At 56.7% G+C, this 13,828-nt stretch overlaps 1 protein-coding gene across 1 annotated transcript in view; it reads left to right on the forward strand.

Annotated features, from left to right (window-relative positions):
- Positions 1 to 13,828, forward strand: part of BMP7 (bone morphogenetic protein 7) — a 90,282-nt gene that overhangs the window by 25,968 nt on the left and 50,486 nt on the right. Inside the window, exon 2 of the mRNA XM_047069492.1 lies at positions 6,765 to 6,957. Within this exon, the coding sequence (XP_046925448.1) occupies positions 6,765 to 6,957 (193 nt within the window). The remainder of the gene's footprint in view (positions 1 to 6,764; positions 6,958 to 13,828) is intronic.

A 13,828-nucleotide genomic window follows, 5' to 3' on the forward strand; every position in this document is an offset into this window, starting at 1 on the left:
TTGCTGTGCTTCCGAGCTGTGTCCTTACCTGATGATCTCCGCAGCTGGGCGGGCGGTGGCCGTGTCCAGCGTCAGGGAGGGGGTCCTGCGGCCGGTGACGCGGGCACCAAGTGGGTGTTCGGACCGGCTGTGTGGCTCTGGGGAAGCGACTTGACCTCTCTGAGCCTTATCGTCTTCATCTGTAGAACGGACCTGATTCACGTGCCTGCCGCTGAGTAGGGCTTCGATAAGGGTCCCGTGAGATCCTGTGTGTGACCCCTGTGACGCGCCATCCAGGCCCGCGGGAGGGCCTGTGTACTCGTGGCCGTCCACCCCGCTGCCATCCGCCTGGCTGCTGTCAAAACGGAACGCCAGAAGACAACAAGTCGACCCTTCCTGGCGAGGACCTGCAGAGACCGGAGCCCTTGAGTACGGTTGGTGGGACGGTAGGACGATGCAGGCTCCGTGGAAAACGGTACGACAGTCCCTCGAAAAATGAAAAATGTAGTTACCGAGGCTCCTGGGTGGTCAGTCAGTTAAGCGTCCGACTCTTGGTTTCTGCTCAGGTCACGATCTCGCGGTCCGTGAGTTCGAGCCCCGCGTCGGGCTCTGGGCTGACAGCTCAGAGCCTGGAGCCCGCTTCTGATTCTGTGTCTCCCTCTCTCTCTGCCCCTCCCCCGTTCATTGCTGTGTCTCTCTCTGCCTCAAAACGAAATAAACATTAAAAAAATTTTTTTAGGGGCGCCTGGGTGGCGCAGTCGGTTGAGCGTCCGACTTCAGCCAGGTCACGATCTCGCGGTCCATGAGTTCGAGCCCCGCGTCAGGCTCTGGGCTGATGGCTCGGAGCCTGGAGCCTGTTTCGGATTCTGTGTCTCCCTCTCTCTCTGCCCCTCCCCCGTTCATGCTCTGTCTCTCTCTGTCCCAAAAATAAATAAAAACGTTGAGAAAAAAAAAAATTTAAAAAAAAAATTTTTTTTAAAAGATGGTGAATCTTATGTATATTTTAAAATATTAAATGATTAATATTAAATTACATTGAATTACAATGAAATAACACAATCTATAAATAAATATAATAATTAATATTAATGTATTACTTACTGTTTTTAGTACTAAATATTAAACATAAAATTTAAAAAGTGATAGGCATTACCTAGCTCAGGGATTAGGCAGGGGACAGAGCTTCGACCTAACTGGGCTTTTATCGGTGTTTCTCGAATCTCAGGACGATGGAGCGCTCTCCCACACCCCGCTGGGGTGGTCAAGGAGCATTTGTTGAGCGAGTGCATTGGGGTGCGAGGAGACGCGGAGCTGTTTTCCTGGAAGCCTGTATCATTTTACGCTTTTGCGTGCTATTCCTTTACTGTGCGTTCCGGACAGCACCCTGTCTTCTTCTGGAACAGTTGCACAGCCGAGTGCCAACCGTCGTGTTACTAAGAGAACCTTTTCCTCTGGGAGTAGTCGGGTACGCCTGTTCCACTTTCTAGAGCTCCCGATTTCTGGCGTGCCTTGGGCAGCTTTTCAGACTCCATCACCTCGCCGGGTAAATCTTCGAATGAATGTGGAGCCATCCTGGAAGTTGACATGCCCAAGGCTTCCGGGCCACCGGTTGCCTTCCGACAGCTGCCTTGGTAACAGTCAGCTCCAGGGAGTTCTGGACGTGTGACAGAACCTTCCGGGTGAAGTGTATCCCTGTAGGAAGGAAAGGAGCCTGGGTTGGAAGTTTTAGAGTCAAGTCAGGATGGGGGAGGTTTCTGACACATGGGATCTCGAGCAGTCAAGCGTCCTTGAAAAGTCATTTCTAGCTTCTGGTTATATTGCGGACTCTTGATTGGTTCTCTTGCCTCCCGGAGCGTCATCTTTATTAAAGAGGCTCGGAACTGGAGACCTTTGGACCAGTCTGTCTCCTCTGCCGCGGTGCCCTTCCCTGTCCTCTGGGGCTGCTTGTCCCCATCCTTCCTCAAGACTGGATTCACCGTCTTCCATGTGAAGAACTCCCTCATACGTAAACAAATGCACTGGGGTTTACGAACAGAAACTAAAACGAACTGTTCCTCTGGGGGCTGTGTCTCATTTGGCCCCGTTGCCGTTACCCCCACATTCTTGACATGGGAACAGTCAGGTGCATCTACCCAAGACCAGCGATTACCTGCCCGCTGACCTGCTGTCCTGTGTCAGAGTGTTTCCCCAACAGAAACGTGTTCGCCAAAAGGCACGTACCAGGATGTTCCTCAAAGCAGGGTGTGTAACAGCCCCAGACTGGAAACTACCCTCAAAGAGGAGACGGGGGCCTGTACCCACAACGGGGTTCGATACAGCAGTGCAGACGAATGACCCATGACTACACACAGCCACACGGGGGGAGGCTGAGTGAAGGACGCAGACGCAGAAGGGTAAGCACCCAGCCAGCTGCGTGAGTCTGCGTGTCGGGTGTCGCGACCGTGGTCACCTGCATGGGGCAGAGGTGTTCCCTGACGTGTCAGCGGGTGGTGAGAAGGGACGCCCGGGCGGGTGGCTTCCTGTTCCCACCTGCCTCTGCTAAACAGATAAATGTCCATAAACACTGACATTCTCCCACCCAGAATTACCCCTCCCAGGACCAGCGTGGGGGTTATTAATTCCAGCCTTTTGTAAAAGGACACGAAAATCGGCTTTGGGGAACGGTGTTTCCCGGAATCTGTTTTCTTTGGACTTCTCTCTTGGTCTCGGAGATCTGGGCCCTTTTCATGTTTGGAAGATGAAAGTCTTCGTTAATGCCCGGGAGCTCTCTTAGCCGGTGGGGTGCTGGAGTGCAGAGGTCAGTGCAGAAAAAGCTAGATTCCTAGGCTCTGGGTTCCCTTTGGAAAGCTTTTCTGTATGGACAGAGGGAGATAACAACTCTAGGCAGTTATTTCAAAACCCAGGTCTTGGGTAATCAAGAATGGTGACGTGACAAGGAAATGTGAAGACGTATTTACTCCCTCAAAGTACATGCATTTCTCTGCTTTCGTGGTGAGAGCTGAACCGTCTTGACCCCTGAGATCGAAATGGTGTAGATTCTGTGCTGTGGGGTGACTGCTGTGTAAAATGGAAGCCTTGGAAATGCGAGATTGGGAGTTTGGTTTGGACTTTGAATTATTAACTGCTCTTTTTTTTGGGGGGGGGGAATGACTTCTTTCTTTGATAAATCACAAAGTTATTTCTAAAACCCATGATGCCGTGGTCTTAGGAAGCACAGGAGGTCCATGTGGTTTATGCTGCTCATTGCCCTGAAATAATTAGTGAGGGCAATTTGCTCAGAAAGCCGCCCGAAAGGGCCTGCAAATGTTTGCAACAAATGTAGCCGGACGCTCGGTGCCTGTATCGTTTTAACAAAAGAAACCGTATAACCCTGATCGCTTCACTGTCTTCACAGGTAAGATGCATTTTTATCTTAGACGTTTAAAAGGTTTTGTGTGCACCTGCTGCCTAGATTGAGCTTTGTGATTATGCATCAGTCTTTTCTCTCCTTGTTTGGGGGTGACTTTAGTGATGGCACCTGTGTTCGTGTCATGCTTATTCGCACATGTCTTTAGTGTCCGGTCTAACCGCACTCTTTTTCAAATACGGTTGTCAGGTACCCACACGCGCATAAGGCTTCTTCTGCACCGACCGTCGTTCCCTCGGCTCATTGTTTGAGAGGCCCAGGACGTGAATTGGTTCCGTGTGCCCAGCATTGCTGTTAGGTGCTGACTCTGGACAGCTCAGCGAGGAAGGGCCGTTCTCATTATTATCCCCGGGGCAAGGGGAGGCATGCAGAGGTTAGGGAACGCGGTCAAGACCACACAGCTGATAGACACAGCTGAGATTTGAGCTGAGCTCACGTGGTTCCAGAGTGGGCTTCCGGAGGCCAGCCACTCACTTCACTTCACTTGTAGTCTTGGGCAAGTCCCCGAGCCTCCGGTTCCTCATCTGTAAAATGGGGATCCATCCTGCCTCACCAGAGTCGATCAGATGATGCTGGAAAGTGCCCAGAGCTGGTGCTTCGTGAATACTGCTTTTTTTGTGTGTGTGTGCTTCTGGGTTCTTCAGGCATCTTTGCTACAAGCTGGGGGTTCTGCACCCACGTTCTCTGGGGGAGGACAGAGGCCGATGGTTGGAAATGGAGACTTTATCTGTGCAGTCTGTCGGCATGGGGGGAGGGAGGGGGGCTGTGGAATGCCTCTCTCATATTCTACAGCCGCATGGGACTTAAATAGGACTGTGTAAGGGAACATTTCAGGGGCGCCTGGGTGGCTCAGTCGGTTGAGCGTCTGACTTCGGCTCAGGTCATGATCTCGCGGTTCGTGGGTTCGAGGCCCGCGTCGGGCTCTGTGCTGACAGCTCGGAGCCTGGAGCCTGCTTCGGATTCTGTGTCTCCCTCTCTCTCTCTCTCTCTCTCTCTCTCTGCCTCTCCCCCACTCGCATTCTGTCTCTCTCTCTCAAAATAAATAAACAAGCTTTAAAAAAAAAAAAAAGATAGAGGGGCACCTGGGTGGCTCAGTCGGTTGAGCGTCCGACTTCGGCTCAGGTCGTGATCTCACGGTTCGTGAGTTCGAGCCCTGTGTCGGGCTCTGTGCTGACAGCTCAGAGCCTGGAGCCTGCTTCCGGTTCTGTGTCTCCCTTTCTCTCTGCCCCTCTTCTGCTTGTGCTCTCTCTCTGTTTCTCAAAAATAAATTAAAAAAAAAAAAAAAAAGGCGAGTACAAAAGAATATGTACCGTGTGAATCCCTGTTTATGATATTCAAAAACAAGCAAAACCAGCCTGTGGCTTGAGAAGTTGGGGAGAGCAGAGGGGTGCTGGGGGGTGATGCTCTGTCGATCTGGGAGGAGCTCCGTGGGGAGGTTCACCTTGACCGTGTGCAGAACTGCACACACGGTTCGAGCGCGTTCCGGACGCGTGCTGTCACGCAATGAGAATGTTCTGACAACAGGCACAGGAATTGGTCTTGCGGGGCTGTTGGCTCAGCCACTGAGATGCGTGGCTGGGATTTGGTGGGGCCTGGGTTCGAGTCCCGGCTCTTTGGCCCCGGGCAGGCCACCCCACACCTCTTGGGTCTCAGGTGCCTTTCCTGCCAGTGTGGCATTGTGCCCACCTCCTTGGGTGACCTGAAGGTTGAATGAGCTAGAAGGATGACAGAGGACCGGCCCCGGGCATTTCCCCAGTGACAGAGTCGAGGGTCTTTGCCGTGCCCCCTCCCGAAGCTCCGTGGTCCCCAGTGGGCTGTACTTCCTAGAAGCTACCACAAAGACCCCTCCCTCCCCACTTCCGCATAGATCAGAGTTGGGGGACTGGTGACGCGTGCCCATCACCATTGTTTGCCACCCAGCTCAGCCTTGCCCGTAGACCGGGTCAGAAAGGAAATGTTCTACAGATCCAGTGGTTTCTGGAGAGGTCATTCCTGTGGCCAGCTCTGCACATGTGGCCCAAGATTCCAGCACCTGCCGTGCAGGGGTCACCTTCCCGAGATCTCTCCAGTGACAGGGTCGCTCCTGTGCCCAGCCAGAGTCCCCTGGCCTTGAGGGCTGCTCCCACCCCTGCCCCCATCGCAGTATCTTTTAGAACTACTATTAAGGTTTAAAACAGATTTTTTTTTTAATGGAGATCTGTAGGAAGGGCCTTTGGGCTGCCACTGTTGGGGACCTTCTTCCTCAAAGGCGCTCACGTCCTGCTCGCAGCCGGGGTAGCCCTGACCCAGCCTGAGAGCTTCTAGAGTTCATTAACCCAAAGCTCTAGATGAAGCTGGCGTGTTTCTCCCCTCTTCTGGCCAAGCTGGTTCCACTATTTTCCCTGCCTGTCTGGTCTCTCCCCACCCCTCCCCTGTTCCATTTTGGACCAGAGGATGCGTGCACTTGGGAATCACAGGTCCACTCCCAGAAACACCCATTTTGGGCTTGTATCATTGGGGCGTTATTATCGATGCAGTGGGTGTCATACCCGAGGCTAGGATCACCACCAGAATAAAGCAGAAGCACTGAGGCCTTTGCCTTACGTTATCCAGAAGCCATTTTCAAAAGCCACGTCCCCTGACCTTGCCGTTCACCTCTTTTTTCTGCTTTCACTCTAAGGCTGTGGTTGTAAACCCTGGTGGCCGTTAGAAACATCTGGGGTGGGGCGCCTGGGTGGCTCAGTCGCTTCAGGATCTGACTTGGGCTCAGGTCACGATCTCGTGGGTTCGAGCCCCGCGTCGGGCTCTGTGCTGACAGCTCGGAGCCTGGAGCCTGCTTCCGATTCTGTCTCTGTCTCTCTCTGCCCCTCCTCCCTCCCCCTGCTCGCATACTCACGTGCACTCTTTCTCTCAAATATAAATAGACATTAACAACCCCCCCCCCAAAAAATAAACACTCCTGCTTATGAGAATTCGGTTACTTAACTGTCACAACAACCCCCGAAGGAGGACTATTGTCCTTATTTTTAGATGAGGAAATCGAGGTCCAGAGAGATGACTTGGTACCTCGTGCAGGCCAGCTCCTTAGCGGCAGAGCCCGGATTTGAACGCAAGCCTGAGCTCCCGTGAACCCGAGTCTGTCCAGGGTCCCTGGGACGGCTGGGTCTGTGCCCCACTCTCCCCAGCGGGTTGATGGAGAGTCGTTGCTGTCGCTCAAGGCGACCATAGGGTCTGTGGCTGCGACCCCACCCCCACCCCCACCCCGGCTGCACCAGGTCAGCGGGAACGGGCAGGTGGCACCTGGGGGGCCCGGCAGTGGGCCGGCTGGGACGCTGAGCCACGAGCATGAGAGCCAGCTACTAACGAGCTTTCGGTGCCCGTGTGCTTTCTTCCTTTGTAGTGGAGCACGACAAAGAGTTCTTCCACCCACGTTACCACCACCGGGAGTTCCGGTTTGATCTTTCCAAGATCCCAGAAGGGGAAGCCGTGACCGCAGCCGAATTCCGCATCTACAAGGACTACATCCGGGAACGCTTCGATAATGAGACGTTCCGGATCAGCGTTTACCAGGTGCTTCAGGAGCACTTGGGCAGGTGGGTGCTGTGACGGGTCCCCGGGAGGTGGCGGCCAGGGGACGGGGCCAGTTTGGGGCAGGGGGCAGTCGCGGCTGCTTCCGTCACGGGTCACCAGCCGTGTGCCAGGCCCCCTCCACGGAACGCATTTTTTCAAGAAAGTTTATGGTGTATGTCGCCGTGTCTTAAAACTAGCCCCTGTCAGCAAATTGAGTTAGGAATCGGAGACAGCCAGGTGAGCCACGTGGGTATTTATGGGGGGTCTGGGTCTGGCATGCGTTCACGGGCACCGAGGGGACGGGGGTAGGGAAGAGGGAGAAACATTTTGGGGGGAGGCCTACCCTGTGCCTCACTGCGAACCCCAGCCCATGATGTCAGGCAAGCAGTGAAGGTGGCCGTTTGTAATAAAATGGTAGGGGAGCAGAACCTGAGTAACCAGGCAGAGAGAGACCTGAGACTTCGGAGAATCACGAAGTCAGGAACCAAAATCTTGCATTGATTTAGTTTTGAGGTCTCCCGGGGGGTAAGAAGGCTGAGAGATGGGCTGGAGCGTCGAACAAGGACATAATGGGCTCCCGAGGTGGATGTGACCCAGGCGGTGACACCCAGCGGTTGGCTTTCAAGATGTCTCAGGCTGGCAGACTTCTATCGTCTTTTATCATCGCTCGATGCCATTTCGTCAGTAACTAATGGAGGAATTCATGGCGCCTCCTGAGGGACAGCCCTTATTCGCATGTGCAGCGGGAATGGGGACCTGTCACCACACTAGGGACCTGGGAACCATCACCACCTCCCCAAGCACCGCCATGTTAGGGGTCGTCTTACACACTAAGAAAACCGAACTCTTCTTTCTTACTTCCACTGGTTTGCATGTGTAACCTCATTCCGCGTGCATCGTAGCCCTCCGGGATGGGGACTCCTCAGTGACGTGGGGAGAATTAAGAGCTGAGAGCAAAGGGTGTGCCATTTCCCCCCACCACCCAGAGAGAAAGTGGCCAAATTAGGGCTTGAGCCGGGGGGGTATACAGAAAGTGTTTCTTTTGAAGATACAGGTTTGAGTAGCTGAGACGCGCGGATGTCATAAAATTCAGACGCGAGAAAAGCAACGAATGTGAACGTTGAAGCTCCCGCCCAGCTCTGAGTCCCAGGGGCCCGTCTCTCAGGCAGCCTCAAGTTCAGTGCTGTGAGCTTCCTTGAATCCGCAAACACGTGTGCGAATGTGTGTCTTTCCAGGGGGCGTCTCTTCATATTCTCCCTCCTGCACCTTGCTTTCTTCGCCTCACAGCAAGCCTTGGGCGATCCCGGGTGGGTTCACACAGAACGTCCTTTTTCTCTCTGTCACCATGCCGTGAGGGACTTAGCCAGTTTCCTGCATGTGCGTGGCGGGTTCCCCACCTCTCTGTGTTACAGGCGGACGACACGTTTTTTTCAGGGACGCATTATTTCACGTCCGTCGTGTCTGTCGGATACGGCTCTAGAAACAGACTTGTGCGGTCCGAGGGTACACGCATCGGCAACTGATAGGTTTTGCTGAACGGCTGTCCTTGGAGGTCATGTCCGTTTATACCAACCATGTAGGAGAGGAGGCCTGTTTCCCAAGCGCTCAGGACGCCGTCTCTCATCGAACTGTTTGGTCTCTGTCAGTCTGACGGGCGACAAGGGGTATCTCAGTGTGGACGAAATTTGCACTTTAGAGCCCCCACTGGGACGCAGTGCCCTACACGCCGTCCTGGAGGGGACGGTACCAGAAAGGGACGTGGTGTGGCGTGGGGGAGCTGGCACCCGGTCCTGGCAGTCGCCTCCGAATCTGACTGTGGACGCTCAGGTGCCCCAGGTAACCCTGACGGCCTGTGCCCTGGCCCCCAGACTCATAGGAAGAAGCGTGGAGTTCATTCTGGGGGTGCGACACACGTTTGCTCTGTTCGCTCACAGATTGCCCCAGGACTCTTGAACAAAACCAGATGTTTGACTTTTCTCGTGAAGGCTGATGAGCTGGAGGCGAGGCAGAGGCCGTTGGTCGATAGCGTTCCGTTGCCCCCTTGTGCAGAAACCCGAGTGAGCCCGGCTCGCTCCCCAGACCCCCTGGCAGGCCCCCCACACCTGCCTCAGAAATCTCCATCAAGAGGCTTAACCTCCGGAGTGTGGCTGCTCCGAGTGGGTCTGGCCGAACGCATCCGCGAGGGTTGGCGGCTGTCATCTGTGCTGCTCTTTCTCCGGTCCCCGTGCAGGAGCGCGGTGGCCCTTCCCTGGCTGCCGGTCCCCCGGGGTTCTGGCCGGGATGCCGCCCCTTCTCGTGAGCGGGAACCTGCTCCAGCACTGCCGGCTCGCACCCTCCGGTGCCGGGCTTGGTGCCAGGGGTGTCGTCACCCGCCGGTCCCTGCGCTGCTGGGGGACGCTGGGGGCTGAGAGCGGCAAGCCCGGCTTGACGGGCACGGGACCTCCTTCATGGAGGTGCGAGGCCCCTGCACTTGGACAGAGACGCGTGAGCCCAGCGATTTGTTGCTTCCACCGCCTTGAGCGTCCAGGTGCCGGCCTCAGAACTGGACCGTGGGGACGAGCGAGCTCAGATCACGAGGGCAGGGCCCATCTGAATGGTGGCTGAGGAGTGACCTAGGTTTCTGGGGCGTCCTGACGGAGTACTGCGAGGACAGTAGAGAAGTGCTCAGTGCCGGAGGCTGGACGTCTGAAGTCAAGGCAGGGCCGTGCTCCCTCGGAAGCCTTTGGGAGGTGGTGGGGGGCCCTTCCCACCTCTGCCAGCTTCCGGGGGTGGCTCTCCACTGTCGGTGCCCTTGGCTTCCAGCTGCGTCCGTTCCCTCTACCCTGTTGCCACGTGGCTCTGCTCCTTCACGTGACACTGTGTGTGTGTCTCTCTCTCAGAAGGAAACCAGTCATCTCGAATTAGGGGCCCGCCTTCCTCCAGTATGACCTCATCTTACTCCACGGAGGGTCTGCAAAGACCCCCTTTCCAAACAAGGTCACACTCCTAGGTCCCGGGGGGAGGACTTGAGCGGATACAGTCCTCCCCGCGACGGGGTAGAGAAGGTGGATGGGAAACAAACGGGCCACGTGGCCTGGCAGAGTGCTAGTGGTCATTGATGGCCTTGCTGAGCTGGGGATGTTCGAGTGACAGGAAGGATCTGGCCACGGGGAGTGGGAGAGAGCGGGGAGAGTGTCTCAGGGGAACTGCAAAGGCCGTGGTCCTAAGTGAGGGACAAGCGTGGGTCGTGGGGAGGACAGAGGGACGAGATGCTGCCCGGGCAGGGTGAGCCACTCAGTCCTCGCTTAATGGAACACGAACCCTGGCCTCCCGTCCCCCCGGCTGCCAGCAGCTGCTCCCCTCTCTGCCTGTCTCGACCTGCTGGCACCGTGGGCACCTGTCCCATCCCGGATTGAGGCCGCTGCCCCCTCGACCCTGGCTTAGCTCCGTGGAGTGGCTCCAGAGGTCCCAGGGGAGGGGAGAAGGCCCACGTCACTGTGGTTGGATGGGGGATGGGTGGGACGGCTGTCCGTGGCTCTCTAGCAGGGGGCCAGGGTGGGCGTGGCAGGTTGCCCCCGATGAGCAGCTTGGCCACAGGCGATCTGTGAGGCTATGAGTCTTGCTTTGGGTCCCCGACTCTGGGGGCGCTTGGCTTGCTGGGAGACCAAGCCCCTTATCAGCAAACGTTTGAGTACCTGCTGTGTGCCGTGCGCCGGCGGGAGTAACCAGACCCACGTCCCTGCCCGCTAGGAGCTCACGGTCCAGCAGAGGAGATAACACGACAGGTGCAAAGTACCAAATAGGCGGGGAGTGGAGTGACAGGCGTGGGGAGGCGGGGGTGGGGGGAGGCGGGGAAAGGGAATGCTATCGTCAGATTTCCAAATTTCCTCTCCGTACCTGAGACAAGGAGACGAGAGCTCCATTCTCCAGAAGTTAAAAGGTTAAAAAAAAAAATTTTTTTTTAAATTATTTATATCTTTTTCTGGGTGGGTTGTTTCGTTTTTTTTTTTTTTTTTTTTTTTAATACAGAAGCAAAATGATTCTGTTGTGTAATTCCCCAGGTAGGATGGCCCGGCTAGTAAGAGTGTGGGTTCAAATACCAACACTATCTACCAGTAACCCTTGGGGCCTCAGTTTCTTCCTCTGTACAATGGGGATAGTAATTGCATCTACCTCCCAGGGGTGTGGTGAGGATAAAGTGGGTTAACATGCTTATTTATTTATTTATTTAATTTATTTTTGAGACAGAGGGAGATAGAGCGTGAGTGGGGGAGGGGCAGAGAGAGAGGGGGAGACACAGAATCTGAAGCCAGCTCCAGGGTCCGAGCTGTCAGCACCGAGCCCGACACGGGGCTCGAACCCACGAACCGCGAGATCATGACCTGAGCCAACGTCGGACGCTTAACCGACTGAGCCACCCAGGCGCCCCGACATACTTATTTAGAACATAGTAAGTGCTCAATAAAGGGTCACTGGGTTTAGATCATCACTACTACCACCACCATCACCACCTTCTTCACTACGATCACCGTTGTCACAGGGTGACACAGAGAGACCCCTCGGAAGAAAACGGGAGCTCCCGGTTTTGGCTGCAGCACTGCTCCCCCCCCCCACCCCCCCCCCGCCGAATCTCTTAGCTTCGCGGTCTCTGATGGCGATGAAGGCCTGAGCTCGTGTGGAGGCGGGGCCCCTGTTGGCGTTTCCCCAGCTCTGCCGGTGGGGTGGGGTTGGGGACACGCATCGTCTTCAAGAGCTGATCCCCAGAGGAGCCCAGGTCCTGCCCCTGCCACCCCGCCGTGTGGCCAGCCTGCCCCCTCTGCTGAGGGGTCTGTGGCTTTGCTGCCACCAGCCGCCCAGCTGCGTGGAGCTGGGCCATCTGGCTCCCTGGCGAGCCTCTGCCGGGGCTCCAGGGAGGCCCCGGGGTGCCGGGGATTAGCTGGCTTTGGGTTAGCCTCAGCGTCTCTCCCCTCGTGGCAGCCACTTTCCACCAAGTCCTCTTGATCTCTCGGAATCCAGATTAAATTCCGATAATGAGCCGAGCTGGAGGCCTTCCACAGCCGTCGGGCCCTGCTTGAAGCTGGAGAGGCCGCTGGAGCCGCCCTTGGCGGCCTGCGGGATGAGTGGGGGCTGAGGGGCAGGCCTGGGGACGGGGGCCTTGGCTCCAGTGGCTTTGCCGGGGGAACTGGGGGGCCCAGGGATCGGGGCCTGCCCTCCTTTTCTGAATGAACCCCAAGCCTCAGGCTGGACCGGCTGGGACCCGGCTCTCTGGAGCTGGATTTGCGTCCGTGTGGAGGTCGCACGACTGAACCAGTTTCGTTCCCGAACGCCGGACTGGGCCTTTCCATCCTGACCCCCTCCCAGCCCTCCCCGCAGAGGCCCCGGCTCGCCCCCCCTCCCCCCCCCCCCAGCCCGTGCTGCCTCACCTGTGCGGGACACAGGTGCTCTGTGAGACACGCCCTTGGGGGACCACAGGCCTGCCGGGGACGGCAGCACCTGTTCGAAGGGGGTCAGTGACTGCCAAGGTCGAGATGGTGTTGGCAGCCATTGAAAACTGTCCCTCAGTCAGTCTCAGGGACTCGGGGTGCCGGGGGAGGGACCTGAGCGGTCCCCGAGGCCAAGGTTGGATCGGCCGCAGCCTGAGCCACCGAGGAGGAAGGAGCTGTCCCCGTGACGGGCCGGAGTGGGGACCGAGGGGCTGCTCGCCGAGGCGGCTGGCGGGCGAGCGGAGGGAAGAGGCGAGCCTGTGTCCCTGTGCCGCCAGATGGGGGTCTTGGACACGCTTCCCCCCCACCCCCGCCCTCCCCGGGGACCCCCAGGGCTCCCGGCTGCCATCAAGGAGAGGGCATCCTGTCTCTTCAGCAGTGCCCTCACCCCTCCCGGAACTCTCAGACCTGCCACAGCTCTTACCTGTTCATCTCAAGACGGGAGCCCCGTAGCATTCTTGCCCGTAACAGTTCAGTTCAGGCTCCCAGGATCCGGTGAAAACGTGGTCGAGTCTGCCCTTTGCGGGGGCAGGGCGAGGGGGGGCTGACCTTGTGCATTTCTGACAAGCTCCCAGGGCATGCCCTCGTGATTTCCATCCGTGGGAAGCAGGGACAAGCTGCCTGCGTGCTGGGGGCAGAGACTGTCTTACTGGGAGAGCACCGGCGGCGGCAGGGTGCGGGTCGCCGGACCCTTCCCCAGTCTCCCTCGTGTTAAAGGTTCAGGACTTGGGAGCGAGGCTCTGACGTTTACCTGATTTTGAGCTGAGCATGTCTGGGCAGACGGATATGGTCACCCACCAGAGCACATCCCCACCTGTGTTCTAGGTTTGTCATCATTTGGTGCTTTCCGGATGTGACTGCGTGTGCTGGGCCTTTTAGCTTCATCGTGTCCCTTGGAAAAGATCCTAGGAAAACTTACTCTCCCCATTTCCCAGGTGTAGAGACTTCCTCAGAGAGAGGGCGTAACTTACCTGAGGTCACACAGCTAGGACGGGGCAGAGTTGGGACTTGAACTTGGGTCTCCGAGATTCCAGGGCTCACGTTCTCGGCCGCGGTGGCACCGTGGTGCTTCTCGCTGGTACTGATTCCCTCACGTGATTGGGATCCCCGAGCTCTGGTTCTCACCCTGGGCTGGGGGTGAGGATCACCTTGGGGTGGGGGGTGGGGGCTTTTACAACTCCGGATACGTCAGAGTCCTGAGGGTCGAGGCTGGGCATGTTTTTACAGCTTCCAGGCTGTGGGCAGGTGGCGAGAGCTCCCTTCTCTCTGGTCTGTGAGCCGTCGTATATGCCTGAGAGATGGAAGGGGACCGATCCCCTCCAGTCCGGGCCTCCATGTTCCCTTTTGCCTGGTCTTTCAACGATGACCGTTTTTCTTCACAGGACCGAAGCCGAGTGCCGTCCAGACCCCGCTTCACAGTCTCAGCGGCACA

The sequence above is a fragment of the Lynx rufus genome, unplaced genomic scaffold (genome assembly GCF_022079265.1).
Source record: "Lynx rufus isolate CCGP_SWC_20201006 ecotype Redwood Valley unplaced genomic scaffold, mLynRuf1.p SCAF_8, whole genome shotgun sequence".
In the NCBI taxonomy this organism is placed as follows: Eukaryota; Metazoa; Chordata; class Mammalia; order Carnivora; family Felidae; genus Lynx; species Lynx rufus.